Here is a 16,142-nt window from a genome sequence, read left to right as displayed (position 1 = left end):
CCAAGTCTCAATCCCACCACGTTGCTATTGATGATGATGAGAAACATCATTAACATTATTGTTGGCAGCTGCAAATTTGGAGGGTTGTGATCTTGGCCTATTCATGATCGAGAGCTTGTTCATGGCATCCATAAGTTTGGTGCTCCTCGGCGTGTGGGGCCCACCACCACCACCACCACCAACTTCTTTATGATCATCATCAAATATAATGGCTTCGTGATCCCTCAGCTCGCGCAGCTGGTAGTTCTCCTCCTCCTCATGATCCGCCTTTTTCGATTTCTGAGACGAATTCTTCGACTGATCATTATCCTGCTTCAGCCTGCACTTGTGAAGCTTCACGTACTTGCTGCTCATCATCTTCATCATCCTTTTGACTCTCTTTTTTTTGTCAATTAATTAATGCGTTTCTTTTTTTTTTTTTTTTTCTCTGAATAATTCTATTGGTGGAGTATTAGAAATTGGATGGACACAGTGCTTCTTTATATATAGACAGAGCCACACAGGACGCGTTAGAGAGTAATTAAGAACAAGATTGGTTAGGACAGCAAAGTCTGCCAAAAACAGTAATTGTTTACCATTTCAATAAAGAAGTTTAGGGAGCCTTACATAATTAGTTGCTGCCGTACGTCGTGTGGTAACGTTTGTCTTTATAGAAGGTCACAAAATTTCATGGATTATTTATTTATATATATAGATTCTGTTTGGCCAGCTAATTAAGTTGATCGGAATCTTGTTTGTAATACTAGATGGATTACACTCACTGGAATATCTATGTATGTTGCGGTGAGTGGGGTCTGTCCCTACCCGATGGCTAGGCAACAAAATTTTCTTAGTTAGTTTAGTTAGTTTAGCTCAGCAACTCAATTTATCCATTCATATAAGAGTGTAACTAACAATTTGGATCCTCTCCTAACCTAGCTTAGCCTTTTATTTTAAGATGTCACGTGTCTATTATAAGATCATATGATCTACACTAATTTAGGAGGAGAATAAATGGAAAAAAGAAAAAAAAACAAACAAACGTGAGTTTAACAATTTGGATTGGGCGCTTTTTCTTTGGATGATTAGGTCTTTTCACAAAATGGGGTGATAATTGAAAATTTTAGTTTCTATTGCCCAGTTGTCATCTCATTCTATGTCACCAATAAAGGTGAGTTTTACTCATATTTCTTATAGTGTAAACTAATAATCTTATATAACGGTAACCTATCAAATGCAATGATTAGTGAGATAATACACATGCATCAGTAAAACAACAACATATATACTATGGACGAAAATATATATTGAAGAAAAAGAGATCAAAGTGGCACTATTAGCTCTCTATTAAGAAGGAAATCAATGAAAATACATAAAGTGACGTCTTACAATCACAACATTGAATAATGAAATTTTACAACAATTCATGGAGAGGCTATAAAAAAACCGATCAGTTGTATTTCTAAACATATTAAGCTAAGCTGCACCCATTATCAAAGGAAGAATACGATGCTTAGAAAAATCAAGATCGATGTTTCTCTTCTACTTCCTCTGCCTCTTAGGAGCTCAAGTTGACAAGGGGTATAAAGCCACTGCAATCATGACCACAATGCTCAGAGTATGAAAAAGATGAGACTTTCTCCAATTTTTCAACATGTCCATCCCCAACTGGTTTACACACGAATGGATGGTTCAAAAGCATAGCAGCTGTGAACCTTTCTGAAGGGTTCCTCACAAAGCACTTTCCCAAGAAATCTTGAGCCTCTTTGGACAGCCATCTAGGAACAATGGGAATTTCGGAAGCAATCCGATGCTTTATATCCCGAAATTTCTTGTCAGTTTTCACATCCCATGGCAGCTTTCCAGTTAACATTTGGAACACAACACAACCTAAGGCCCATATATCAGAGGGCTGCTCCTGAATACCATCAACAACAGCTTCTGGAGGAAAATACCGTTCAGTTCCTTGTAATCCACAAGTAGGCTTCCCGCCATTCCATTTAGCAGCACTCTTTGCCAAACCAAAGTCTCCAATTTTGGGCACAAAATCAGTACCAGAGGTGGAAGCACTACTAGCATCACTGTTGTTTGGCCTCACAAGTAATATATTCTCAGGCTTCACATCACAATGAACATAACCCTTTTCATGAATGCACTTAAGCCCTTGTAGAATGCACTCTGTATACTTCCTTGCTTCACATTCACCCAACCTACAACCCTTGGATTTCACTATCAAATCCATCAATGTTCCTCCACAAGCATACTCCAAAAACAAATTCAATATCGGAGAGCCATCACTACCAACCGTCACATCATCTGCATAACAGTCAATAACAAAAGGGCAATCACGAAAAGTGTGGAGAAGTGATTTCTCCATCACCAACTCAACCGAGACAGAGAGCTTCGTCGATTTCACCGCCATAATCTGAGGCAAACCCTTGAACAGCGAACTGGGTTTCTTCAAAACAGCCAAATAAACCGACCCAAAGCCACCTTTGCCAAGCATTCGCCCTCGAACCCACGCATCACCACTGACATGCATATCCTGCTCTGCCTCTGACAGCTCTGCTCTTTTCCTCTTCAATGACGGCATTGTGTACAGAAAAGCTTCTGCTGCAGTGCTGATTCTTGGTCTAACAAAAACTAAGAGATGTACAGAGAAAGAGAGAAACTCAAACTGAATGTGAAGTAGAATTGTAGAAGTGTTTTCTTGAAGCAGAGTTATGAGCTTGTGAGTGTGTGTGTGTGTTGCATATATATATATATATATATATATATATATTAGGGTTTTGGAAACTTATTAACGCGGAATTTCATTTTTCCTGGTGGTCATACGAATGGTGACTGACAGTGTTGGGATATAGACATATAGAGAGAAATAGCTAGAAACCTTGTAACATGCACTAGGATACGCTTTCGCGGCCTTTTCTTTCTTGTGTGGGAATTAATTAGAGATCTCATGTCACTGGGGATTAATTACTAATTACAAACAATCATGATCGTTGATGATATGATACGCGTTTTTTCTTTTGGTTTTTTGTTTCTCAAGTCATACTATTTTACTGATTTTTTCTTCCTTTACTTTTATTAGATTTTATGTATACAAAAGAAAGTTAAAAAAAGAAAAAAAGAAAAAGAAATCATGCATACTAGTTTTATTATTTTATTATCTTCCATTGAAGGATAATTAAAAAAAATCTTTAAATTATGTAGCTTTTTGACAAAAGAATATTTTAGCTAAACAATTTGAGCCATTCTTTAATTTCTAAAAAAAAAAATTAAAGCAACATTTGTAATAGTTGAGATTTTTCAGATAATTCATTAATTAGTTGAGGTCTTCCAGGTTAATTACGTGCCGATTAATGTTTCTCTATCAATATTTGTATTGTAAAATGAGTTACCAAACCGCCAAATCAAACCCACGCGTAACTTGTAGGCCAAGGCATCCACAGCAAATTAAGAAGTTAACGGCCTATACTTTCCATATCCATTCAGGAAAGTATTTTTTATTTTTTATTTTTCCTTTATTATTATTATTATTATTATTATTATTATTATTATTATTTTATTATTTTTATATTTGATGTAATGAAGGGCAAGGCCGCAAGGGGAATAGTTAATTCCTCTCTTACCCACGTATAAGTACAAACAATGTCAATCAGAATATTATTATAACAATTAATTGTGTACATTTCTTTTGTAGTCATATATGCTGTGTTTAGGTGATCAGGGTATCAGTTGCAGTTTGGTTTCTTGTTGTGGGCTTTGCAAATCTGCCCACAGCCCAATTTAATTTCCAACCCCAGCCCACATCTCTAGGCCCACTCCCCATAGGAAGTCCAACAAGCCCAGCCCACTATTTTGAATCATGATTCCGTCTCTGCAAACAAGCATGAAGGAAACCATAAAAAGTGAGGACATTCCAGATAATCGGCCCTAAAGTAGGGTACCTGAAATTGTTTAATTTTTCAAATTTTTTTCCAGAGGTCCGATTGGATAGTTTCGGGTACCCTACTTATGGGCCAATTATCTGGAATTGTAGATGTCTGATTTAAGTGATGTTTATATGGTTGTAAAGAGGAAATGCATAGCTTTAAACCAAGTATAAGTTTGCTAAATTTGATAGAGTTTTGATGGGTCCAATGTCGAGCCAAAGTTGAGATAAAATAGGGTCCTTAATTGACAAAATAAAAGTATGTGTCCTTCATTAACACGAATCAAAATTAATGTCCTGAAATGAAACAGTCATCAAAGTATGTGTTCTTTTTGTAAATTTTTCCCAAAACAAAATGTCAGGTCATAATAGATAATTTCATAATTTGATAACAAACAGATATCTTTTTTTTTTTTTTGTTGGCCACTGATAACAAACAGATATCAACAATACAAAAGAGTTTGATTTTAACCCATAACCATCATTGTACTTCAAGGAAAAAAAAAAGTGAAATTATTTTTTACTTTGTAATTATTAATTTTGTACTACTTCAAAGGAAATTTACAAAATATATACAAAAAGGAATCTCACTAGAAGCGTAAAGACTAAAGACACATGAGATGAGAGACCAGTAACTAAAGCCAAGAGTAAACTGAGCAACCCAAACTTCTTTTTTAGTGAATGTTTAAAAAGACACCTTCCATACGTTACATAGCTTTTTGGCCCTACAAGGCTACAACAGTAGGGCATCTTACTATAATCTTATATTCTCTTTGCTTTTTTTACGTTTTAATGCAATGTTATTGTTTTTTTCAAAAAAAAAAAAAAAAAACATTGCATAGCTTTAAGTTGAGTCCAAATACACCTTATGATCCTTTAAATCCTTGTATAATTGAGATTTAACCTTAATTTTAAGAATGAACAATTCAACCAAGAGACGAGAGTAATCATGACTTTTTTAAAGTAAGTCAAAGTAATTATTACTTTTCTTAACATAGCTAAATACCTCTATATCTAACTAGTCACGCGCATAAATGAATTAAAGAAAGGCTTAATTATCGATTTACTACCTAAAATTGTAACTCATTTCCACTTTACCACCTGAAAGTTTTTTTGTCCCAGATTACCACCTGTAACTTACATCTGTGTCCCATTTTACCTTGTTCCGTCAACAATTCCGTTAATGCTGACGTGGCGCGCTAGATGTGCTCCACGTGTCACATCTTTTTTATTTTTTTTTCGCATTTTTTTAATTTTTTTTTTATAAACTTTGAAAATTAATTAAAAATAGCTCCAAACTCAGAAAAATACAAAAAAAATTTCTACGGACTCATCTTGACTAGCACTAATTTACTATAAGGTTAAATTACCAGTTTGCCCTCTAAAAATTTTCAAAAAAATTAGAAAGTCTAAATTCATTTCTAAAAAATTAAAATAAATTTTCCTCTATTAAAAAAATTCTAGAATTTTCGTAAACTCTTGGACAAATTCTCAAAAATATTTTGAAAAATTACCAAAAGCTTGTTTTAAAGAATTATTTCGAGACTTTACAGAAATTCTAGAATTTTTCTAGAATTTATTTTATAGGAAATTTTATTTTTCTCTAAGACTGAGAGGTCTTTTGGGTAGCAAGTGTTCACGAGAAAGGTATTGTTAGTTTTTAGAAGACTAACGGTGTAGACCTCATATTTTTCGGAGTTCGGGAGATTATTCTATGAATTTCCAAAGAGTCTAGAGTATTTTAATTTTCTAGAAATAAATTTAGACTTTCTAAATTTTTTGGAAATTTTTAGAGGGAAAATTGGCATTTTAACCCCATAGTTAATTAGTACTAGTTAAGACAAGTCGGTAGGAATTTTTCGTGTATTTTTCTAAGTTCGGAGCTATTTTTAATTAATTTTCAAAGTTTATAAAAATAGAAAAATCAAAAAAATCAAAAAATACAAAAAAGATGTGACACGTGGCGCACATCCAGCGTGCCACGTCAGCATTAACAGAATTGTTGACGGAACAAGGTAAAATGGGACACGGATGTAAGTTACAGGTGGTAATCTGAGACAAAAAAACTTTCAGGTGATAAAGTGGGAATGAGTTACAATTTTGGGTGGTAAATCGATAATTAAGCCTTAAAGAAATTCTCAATAACATAGAGTGTTTGTGCACTCAATGAAAATTACATTTAGAATAAAATCTTAGTCTTTTATTTTTATTTTTTTTGAGAGATGAACTATTTTGTGCATGAACCCTTTCATTTGGACTTTTCTATCATTGGCCAACTTTTTATTTTTTAAGAAAACTTGTTTAGCAATAAGAAAAACGTAAAAAACTTAAAATAAGCAAAAACTTTGAGGCTAAAGGCAACCAAAAACACATAATTTATATATGTTTAGAATGTGATAGCATTATTTTCTTTTGGCTGAGAATGTGATAGCATTTTTTTTTTGGCTGAGAATGTGATCATAGCATATACTTGTGCCAGGCTTGTATCCAATTCTTTACATAATAATATTTAAACAAAAAGGCAAGGGGCATATCATGTAAGTTGAGCTATTAAACGTACTTTTTCCAGATAAGTCGCTAACCCCTCCAAACCTTTGAAAAAGTTTAACCTCCCATTTTGAGATCTGGCCCTAAAACACTAATTAACATTTTCTAAAAAAGCTAAAACATAATAGCAAAGATTGAACAAATGTGTTCAAACAAAATGTCTATACAGAAACAATCAGTTATGGTTCTTCCTTAACAAAGAAACTTTGAGGCAAACAAAAATCTTCCTCATGATTCAGGATTTCCTTCTCCTCATCGTCTGGTTTCTGAAATTTAAAGGAAAAAGGATCAAAATGTACACTTCAATAGGTCAGAGCAAAAATATACACATCCTTGGTACCATTTCAATGTTTTACAAGGATTATTTTCAGTAATTCTCTCTCTCTCTCTCTCTCTCTCTCTCTCTCTCTCTCCAACTCTCTCCCTTTCCCTCCTCCCTCTCCCCACAACAAAATTCTTTATATGTGAACCCCACCCCATGCAAAATCACAACTCATATCTTCAGGTAGTCAGCTACAGCTATTATATTTTCAAATATTTTCCTCATCCCCAACTATAGAACTCTTTATTCTATTCACCAAGATGCACACATATTCTGAACTCTGAGAATTACTCTTATTTAAATATTGAATATAATGATTCTAGGTATTTTAAATCCCAATTCCAGATCTTGACATTTCAATTGAGTCTACACGAACAATTATCAATCAATATGGGGAAAAGAAAGTTTAGCAGGGAAATAGAACGTTCGTCAAATAATGAAAAAAGAAATATAGAAAAACCGATTATAAACTAATTAGATACCAGCATTTCCAAGTTATAGAACCGATCCAGCAATTGCAAAACCTCATCAGAAGAGAAGTTTCGATCAAAGCTGCGAAAATAACAAAGCAATGAGTAAGGCTATGCATCGAAAAATGGAGGGTCAATGCAATAAGTGTTGTAAAACCTCAGAACATAAATGTGAAGCAAGCAAACCTTCTTCGTAGAAATTCCATTAAGCCATAAAGGACAAAGTGGCGATGTAAGCCTGCACGCAAAGAAGCTGCTGATTGCTTATCTATTTATGAATAACATGATAATGTAAGAACAAAAATGGAAATTGATCTGTCTTTGATTGTCTTGTTAATTACTCAATGTGCATTAATTCCTGAATATAACTTTTCTTCCAATGTGAAAGTTGATTTGATTCATTCAATGATTATCATAGCTCCCTTTTATAGAGTTGAACCATTAGAGTATAAAAAAACCAAGTTGTATTGACAATTTGCAGGACCAAATTCAATTCAGTATAATGTTAAGTATACTCCTATTTCTTTTTTTACCAACAGTAAAAATGATAACTTCACTCCAAAATTAGTACCAACAAGAAATATTGACTACTGAACATTTTCTGAGTGCAAAATTCTCAATATGAATATTCAAGAATATGATTAAACACAGGATCTGCTTAACCAACTTTTTTATAACCAAAATTGATACTTTTTCCATTTAATTCTCACCAAACAACTAACAAAAAATAATAAAAATTTGAAATCCAAAGATAAGAAATTCTCTTTAACACTCCAACAGAGACATGAAAGAAATTGAAAAATCAGCTTTAATTCATGTGTGAAATTTAGTTGATAAAACCTGCCTTGTAATTTCTCTGGAGGATAAATTTCAAGAGCTTCTAACAGTCTAAGCTCCAATTCAACCTGTGATTGCTCCTATAAACCATAAAAAGTTTAAACAAATTAATAAAATCAACATAAATCTTACATAATTATGATAAAAATTATATGTGTATGTATAAAGAAAGAGACCTTGTGGAGAGAAGAAGCAGATGAAGGGGGAGCTTTGCATGGAGAGTGTATGGACATACCGTCTTGTTCTTCTTCTCTTCCTTTACCACCACTTCCCATTTGTTTCAATTATATATATTTTTCACTCAGAAAAACAAAGAAAAAACTGCTTTTGTTTTTCTTTTTTTGCAATAAAAAGTTTCCAATATGTTTCAGCTAAATCTGAAATGAAAATGAAAGGAAACTGTTTGGTTTTTTCTTCACTAGGGTTTTCCACTTTGATCCAAAGAGATCTTTGAAATTGAAGTGGTTATGATGTTGGGCTTCTGGGCCAAGCCCAAGTTTGGCCTGGTCTTGGCTGGAACTAGAAGTGATGATTTGGGATGGGGCTTGAGACGGGCTCGGCCTGGGATGTAAGTCACCTTGAGTCAAACTTGGCCAAAAATGAATTAAACATGCTTTGAAAGCCTTTCTATAATCCTACCAAAACAAAGCAAAAGGAAAAAAGGAAAAAAAAAAAAATACAAGACTCATTTTTTTTTTGGCCAGGTAAATTCAAGACTCACTAATCATTAAGATTCTGACAAAAAAATAAAAATTCCAAATTAGATTTATATTTTAAAAAATTGAATAAATGAAAATAAGCTTATCTCATGGAATGAATCTAATATGAAAGGATACATGGAGGAGTTTAATAATTTTCATTTCCCCCAAAAGAATATTCATATTGATGGCAATCAAGAAATCAGAAGGCAATGCTGCAATTCATCTTAAGCCCTGCCTTTTATATATCAGAAAACCAAGGTTTGAATTACAAATGATGTTGTTCTATACAAAGAGAAAGTACTGTTAATCAGGTTTAAAATAAGCCCTCTAGTTGAAAACAGAGAAAAAAAAAAACAAAGATAAGACATCCCACCCCACCAATTTCATGACAAAGGAGCAAACGGTTTAAGAATACCACCAGTTCAACAGAATCTCTCAATGTGATTACATGGCTTTTCTCAATTTTAAACAAATGGACTCTCACTCATGAAGATTGCACAATCTTGATATATAATTTATCGAAAATACTAAAAGGGTCATAATTTTTTTTACCACAATATCATTTCACACAATGTAGTAATTGATGTGTACTTTTTACGTCATTTATTACGGTTAACTGCTAATAAACACACCACATCATGTGATCATGAAAGTGTTCCTTCCAGCAATCCAGCATTACTCATTATGATTACAAATTTTCATATTATAAGTACTTAAGACCTATTTGCATCTCTGTCCTCTTGGCTCTTGATTTTCTAATCTACATTCTGTAAATGGTGTCCAAATTACACATAATACTATCACCAAATGATGCTAACAAATCAAAGATACCACTATCATCAGTCAAAATAAGATGCTAATAGTTGTCAAAATGCTTTACCTAAAAATATAACAGCTTATATTTTGAGAAAAAGAGAAAATAAAAATCCACACTAATAACAATCTAAACCCATGATTGGGAACAGAGAGAAAAGGAAATCAAAAGCCCTAGATTAAACCCCTAATTTAATCCCAAAAAAAATAATAGCAGAAAATGAAAAAGGAGACAAAAATTGAAAACCTGACTTGCGTCTTGAAGATAACTTCCTTGTTGCAGAGAGAAGGAACCCAACGTGAAAAGGCAGAGAGAAGTGAGCTTTCTTTTTCTTCTGCTTGTAGAGAAGAGCGGTTCCTATTGTTCCAACCTGGGCCGAAGAGTTTTTTGGGTCAACATGGGCTGAAGAGTTTGGAAAATGCTTTTTATTCCAACCTTTTCTATACTAAACTTTTATTTCGAGTTTAGGTGTCACATCCGGACGATGCTTGGGTCCACCCCAGGCCCCAAGGGTACATGCAGGTCACCCCACTCCAGAAAAATAGTTGTTTGACGATGCAGACTCAGATCAAAAGTTTATTTTTTAAATTACCTAATAAAAATTATTTTTGTAAAAAATTAAGTAAATTAGAAATCGTTTGGTTATATAATAACTGTAATCAAATAAATGGACAGTTTGTATTTAAAAAGTGGTTCTTGATCAAACCGTTTATTTATTTTATTTATTTGATAACAGTTATATAATCAAATGATTTATGATTGAATTGATTTTTTACAGAAATAATCTTTAATAGGTGATATAAAAAAATAAACAATTTCGATCCTAAGTCTGTACTGCCGAACAAACATTTTTGGGTGATGGGGTGTATACGGAGGTCACCCCTGAGTGACCCAAGTATTGTTCGTCACATCATATACATATCACATTATTATATTAAAAATATTCTAGAACTCAATATAAAAATGTCATATGAGATGAGAATAAAATGTTTAAATAGCATTGTCTAAAGAGTTTTTTGTGCAAATTATGAGGATAAAGCATCTTCCCCTTAAAGAAGAGTAGATATGTGCAGAAGCGTTAAGCCTTCATTTGGACGGTACTTGGGTCACCCCCTAGGGTAACCTAAGGTCACTTCATCTCCCCAAATTCTGATTTCGGCAAATCTGGTGTGTGATCAGAATCGTTTACTTTTTAGATAACCTATTAAAGATTATTTCTGCAAAAAATCAAATCAATCGGAAATCATTTGGTTATATAACTGTTGTCAATTAAGTAGAAAAAATCAATGGTTTCCGATTAAAGAGTGATATTTTTTTACCAAACCATTGATTTTTTCTATTTAATCAACAACAGTTATATAATCCAACGATTTCCGATTGAGTTAATTTTTTGCAGAGATGATCTATAATAGGTGATCTAAAAAATGAACGGTTCTATGCGCCAGTATTACCGAAATTGCGATTTTGGGAGGTGGGGTGTCCTTAGGATACCCCCAAGGGTGACCCAATTACTGTCCCCTACATTTTAAGAAAAGTGATTCTAATATCATCAAATAAATGAACAAACAAATTTTTTTTTTTTTTGTCAATAAACAAAATGTTTTTGATAAACATAAAATTGATAATGATGATAATCAAATGATGAAAAAATTGATTGTGTGGCTAATTTTTTATATGAATGATCTTTAAATATATACTTAAAAAAGGAACGATTTTGATTATGGGATCGCATCGTGGGTGAGCCCAACAATGTAGTCCATATTATTTTATTTTAGTGATGGCATGTTTATAAAAGATGGACCATACACGCACATATATGTAATATTATTCTCATGTTTGAATGTTTAGATATTTTTAACTTCTGAATTCATTGTCAATCAATCGATTTGTAAAGGAGCCATATGGTTTGGCACTTTATTATTTCAACTACCAAAGTAAGGGTGCTCCAATCAACAACTACTTTTTTTCATTTTAAATTTCATTCTTGATAGAATTGCTTATTTTAGAATGTAGAATTGCAGCTTAGAATTAAGATTATAAGTTTTAACTTTTGTGTTGTGGATCCTCGTTTGCTAGTTAGTATTCGAGCACCATGTAGTACCAGTTGGCCGTGGAGAGAGGCTTCTTCAATTTATGGATTAGGTAAGCTTTATAAGCTTTATCAGTAGGAAGTGGAGGGAATTGTGAGAAAATGGGGTTAATTTCGTGGACTTGTAGCTTAGGGTTGACAGGAGGTTGGGTAAAGGACTGAAAAAACAAAATGGTAAAAAATTAGGCAGATAAACGCCAAGTGAGCAGGGTTTCACGTTTTTCTTGATGAAGTTAGACGAAATTGGGCAAAGTAAGACACAAAGATGAAGTTCAAGAGTTAAGTGAGGGTAAAATAAATTTCAAGGGTAGAGTGAGATATGGGTCATAGTTGGGCAGGTTGTATATAATTAAGCCTAAAAAACCATGGCCAGAAAAAAAAAAAAACAAAAACAAAAAACAAAAAAACAAAGCTTAAAAAACCATAAGTTGTTCCAACAACATTCCAATGAAGGTTGGAAATGATTATAAACTAGTGACGGCATTGTAAATGATGATAATAATGTCAAAGACCATGAAATGATCAATATTATCTTTTATTTTTTATTTTTTATTTTATACATCCTATAACCTCAAACAACTGCATTTGCACTTCATATTTTTGTTCGAGTAAAATTTTTATTTTTTACAGGTCTAAGATGAACCAGCCGAACATACATTCAGCAGAGAAGTACCAAAATTATTGTAACACTTTAAAGCCTTCAAAGCTTGCAAACTTAAATTTACAAAGAAATAAATCTGCAATAGATTACTCAGCTTAATTTTGGCTCCAGCAAAGAAAGGAAACATTTCAAATAATTTTAGTGAGGGACCATCAAAAAGACTACTAAAGTAGTAACACATCTCATACAAGTCTACTGATCAGAGAGAGGACGGATGCTTGCAATGGAATCCTTAACATCTAGCCCTGAAAAACTTTCTTCACAAATCCTTGTAAAGAAGTCCCCATCCCAGCACCAACAGCTTCTGCCAAGTATGTTGTCTCTTGTATGGTTTTCTTCAAGTCAAAAGCATCTTTCACCCGATTATCCAAGAATGCCCACGTATCACAAAAATCTGGGGAATTATCAGTAAGCATGTAAATCTCAGTTGTAGAGTATATTCCTCCAAGGACAGTCCGCTTCACATACCAATCGAAATTAGAGGTATCATCACCAGCACCATGCCAGATCTCATCCACAAGCATTGCTCTCTGCTTAAAACTTGTGGGAACATTAGCTGGTTGTGCTTGGATGCTAAGAGCTTGAGGCCATTTTGATATGTAGGGAGCCTGCATTTCTAAGCGAATCCTGACAAGCTTGGTTATTCGCTCACTGGGTATAAAAGATTTCAAGTCCTCTGTACTAGACTCGATTCTATCAATAAGCCTTTGCAAGCAGTCATCCATGAAAAACTCAACAAGGGCAGCCTCTTTCCTTGGAAATGATCCGACAATCGATGGAGACACACCGAGATCCCTCGCACCAGCAATCATCGCTGCTTCGCTCCATCCCAACCTTATCACATGGGGAAGTGAGGCTTGGAGCACGAGATCTTGCTCCTCTTGGTATTCCACTCTCAATCTTCGGGTGTGATCAGCGGTTGAGGAAGTGAAATTCGGATGCTCAGGGCTTTGATTGACGAAGGGTTCAGAGTTCACAGTAGTGGAAAAGCGAGAATGGCTAACAAGGGATTGAAGAGGGCGGAAACGGATAATACGGGCGTTGCTACTGCTACCCAAGGGTGCAGCAAGGAGCTGGATAAGCCGCTTTCCTGCCGATCTGTACATTTTATTTTTGTTTCGCCAGTCTCCACCTAGAGACAAAAAGAAGGTTCTAGTCGACTGCTGATATGATAATATAAATGAACGTATTAAGTTAAAATGGGTCAGTAGCTTTAAAACATAATTCGTAACAGAACTCATAAGTTGAGTTCAAGTTAATGCGATTTTCTAGTATAATTATATCAAATATTCAAGGAAAACAAATAGACTTAACCAAGTTTTTTTAATTTTTTTTAGAAGAGCCAAGCATTGTTAATTTCTTCTAATATTTTATTTAAGATTACTTTATCCCATGGATATGAATCTAAAATGAAATGATATACAAAGGAGTTCAATAATATTCCTTTCCCCACAAAGATATTTGAATTGATAGATATCAAGAAATTGAAAAATAATGCACCAATTCATCCTTAACCCTCTCCTTTAAATGGCAGAAAACCAAAGTTCTGTCATTGTTGCTCACTGTGATGTTAATGATACGTACGCAATCACACACATAGCATGCTCATACTGTCATACTTCCCATAGAGGTGGTATGAGATTTTATTCATGCCAAGCCAATACCTTGAAATGGCATGAAGCCTGACCTATATAAGATAGGATTCTAACTACTTTTAGGATCTATTAGGAACGAGTGATTTCAAATGTAGGGTTATGTAGTTAAAGTGCTGGATTGAATTATCAGCAATGCATAAATATTTAGATTGTACTAGAAGAAAAAAAAAATTCATGGACTTCAACAGATTCATTATAGCTATTCATTCCAAATCCAAAATGTTACATGGTATCTACTAGTTTCAAATACGTTCTACTTAACTACTCTAGCTTTATTTCAGTCCAAAACATCTAGCTTTATCTTCAAATCCAAAAATCCTTTTGTTTAAATCATTCAATCCACATGAACCCTTAGACTGACCAGGACTGGAATCACAAATGGGTGTTGTTCTATACAAAGAGAAGTTACAATTATATTATCGGTCAGGTCTAAACCAAGCCATCTAGTAAAAGTTTTAAGAGAAAACCAACCAATAAAGCAGCAGATCAATTTAATGTTGAAGGAGCTAGTTCTCATGCATTTAACACCAGCATGCCAAGTAAAATGGCAAATGAGAAAAAAACATCAAAAGCCATTGATTAAACCCCTAAATTACAGACCCAAATTCAATCCGAAAAATAAAAATAATAATAATAATAGCAGAAAATGACAAATGAGAAAGGAATTGAAAACGCTAACCTGGATTTGGAAAGGAGCTTGTTTCTTGCAGAGGGAAGAAACCCAACGGCAAAATGCAGAGAGAGAGAGAGAGGTTCCTAATTCTTAGGCTCGCGGAGAAGAACGCTTCCTATGGCTGCCGGGTTGTCTTTGCAAATCGGGTCGGTTTCATTAAATGAAGAGTAATGTTATGGGACCATACACATTACTAGCCACGTCAACTAATTTATAATCACTCATTCTAATTAACTACCCTCTTGACAGTCAATAGACTTTTTCATTAGAAAATTACAATTTTTTTTTTGTTTAATGTTAACTCAATAATATTTTATTGTTTTAATTTAAATTATTTATTTAATAGTTTTTTTCAAAAATGCTAACAAATAAATAGATGGATAACTTTGCTTTTTATGCCATAATCTCTAACTTATCTATTTGTAATAATATAAATATTGTTTAGTTCATTTTTTCCTTGTGTTATAAGGTGGATTGATTTTGAGAGAGAAAGAGAGAGAGAGAGAGATTAGTGGGTTAGTGGTGTGATTTTTTTTATTTTATTTAAATTTTGTTAAATTATTACTTGACTGTTTTGCCTTTACTTTATTAAATTATTTTATCATAGCATTTTTTTAGTATGAGGGTATTTTTGGAGTTTATGAAAATTTCACCTGAGGGTGAATTTGCTTCATATATATACTAGCATTTCGGCATGCCCTCTCGTAGTCTCGCGTGTTAATTGACTCTTTTTATTGTGTATATGTTGAAAATTTATCTGTCTATTTATGAGTGCCATGTTAATGGTGTATATTGAAATATTGAAATAAGCCAAAATTTTGTCACCCAACCTGTGTTCATTTTGACCAAAAAAAAAAACTTGTATGTGTTTCACGGTAGAATCGCCAAAAAGAATTTCAAGAAATGTTTTGACTGTTTGTTTGACTTAATGTTCCTGTAAATATGGAAGATATTGTAACTCAATCATAAACAAAAACTTTTGTGCCTGTTAATGTACCTTTGAAGTATGGGTGTTCTATTTGTACCCAATAAACTTCTCTCATAAGGAGGTAGATGATATAATAGAAAAAACTTACTTATAACAGGCATAAAAATTGATTTAACATCTTAAAAAATAATTTGTCTAAAAATTAAAAAAATTATCATGTTATTAAATTAAAATACTAAATTAACCATATTCCTGAAATTTTTTTTATATGATGTAACAACATTCTTCTTTCACCGACTCCGACAACAGGTTTATATATTATCATTTTATAGGTTGAAACTTCAAATCAATGTTGCATCCCTTAAGTTGCCCAAACAAGTAAATGGGATACCAAAGCTGTTCACATAAAGCTGTTTCCCTCAAACACAAGCCACTGTATTCACTGGTGATTAGTTGATCCCATTTTGACGACCCGACCCCGGATTTATTAAAATTTTGCATTTTTCAAAGAAAATACTTGAAACACAAAAAA

The 16,142-nt window shown here is 33.4% G+C and overlaps 3 protein-coding genes across 12 annotated transcripts; all 3 read right to left on the bottom strand.

Annotated features, from left to right (window-relative positions):
• Positions 1 to 1,455: 1,455 nt before the first annotated feature.
• LOC147291333 (mitogen-activated protein kinase kinase kinase 20-like) lies at positions 1,456 to 2,572 on the bottom strand. Its single transcript, XM_086235922.1, is given in 2 exon segments — positions 1,456 to 1,512; positions 1,514 to 2,572. Coding segments are annotated over 2 exon segments (1,116 nt in total).
• Positions 2,573 to 6,582: 4,010 nt separating this feature from the next.
• Positions 6,583 to 9,999, bottom strand: LOC147291332 (uncharacterized). 8 transcript variants are annotated; one of them, XM_086237180.1, is made up of 6 exons: positions 9,851 to 9,999; positions 8,266 to 9,025; positions 8,097 to 8,169; positions 7,439 to 7,490; positions 7,265 to 7,334; positions 6,583 to 6,726 (listed from the first exon to the last, which is right to left on the bottom strand). In XM_086237180.1, the coding sequence occupies exons 2-6, from the start codon at positions 8,362 to 8,364 to the stop codon at positions 6,640 to 6,642; spliced, it is 381 nt and encodes a 126-aa protein (XP_086093306.1). In that variant the 5' UTR covers positions 8,365 to 9,025; positions 9,851 to 9,999; the 3' UTR covers positions 6,583 to 6,639. The 8 variants fall into 8 exon arrangements, with proteins under 8 accessions (XP_086093306.1, XP_086093309.1, XP_086093310.1 ...); XM_086237183.1 differs by having other exon boundaries at positions 8,266 to 9,021; XM_086237184.1 differs by having other exon boundaries at positions 8,266 to 8,824.
• Positions 10,000 to 12,413: 2,414 nt separating this feature from the next.
• On the bottom strand, positions 12,414 to 14,826 carry LOC147291331 (ubiquinone biosynthesis COQ9-like protein). 3 transcript variants are annotated; one of them, XM_086237263.1, is made up of 2 exons: positions 14,689 to 14,826; positions 12,414 to 13,486 (listed from the first exon to the last, which is right to left on the bottom strand). In XM_086237263.1, exon 2 carries the CDS (start codon positions 13,458 to 13,460, stop codon positions 12,594 to 12,596), a length of 867 nt encoding a protein of 288 aa, XP_086093389.1. In that variant the 5' UTR covers positions 13,461 to 13,486; positions 14,689 to 14,826; the 3' UTR covers positions 12,414 to 12,593. The 3 variants fall into 3 exon arrangements, with proteins under 3 accessions (XP_086093389.1, XP_086093390.1, XP_086093391.1); XM_086237264.1 differs by having other exon boundaries at positions 12,414 to 13,514; positions 14,689 to 14,817; XM_086237265.1 differs by having other exon boundaries at positions 12,414 to 13,517; positions 14,689 to 14,800.
• Positions 14,827 to 16,142: the final 1,316 nt, after the last annotated feature.

This window comes from Dryas octopetala, chromosome 3 (genome assembly GCF_963921425.1).
Source record: "Dryas octopetala chromosome 3, drDryOcto1.1, whole genome shotgun sequence".
NCBI lineage: Eukaryota > Viridiplantae > Streptophyta > Magnoliopsida > Rosales > Rosaceae > Dryas > Dryas octopetala.
This window is presented reverse-complemented; position numbering and strand designations above follow the sequence as displayed.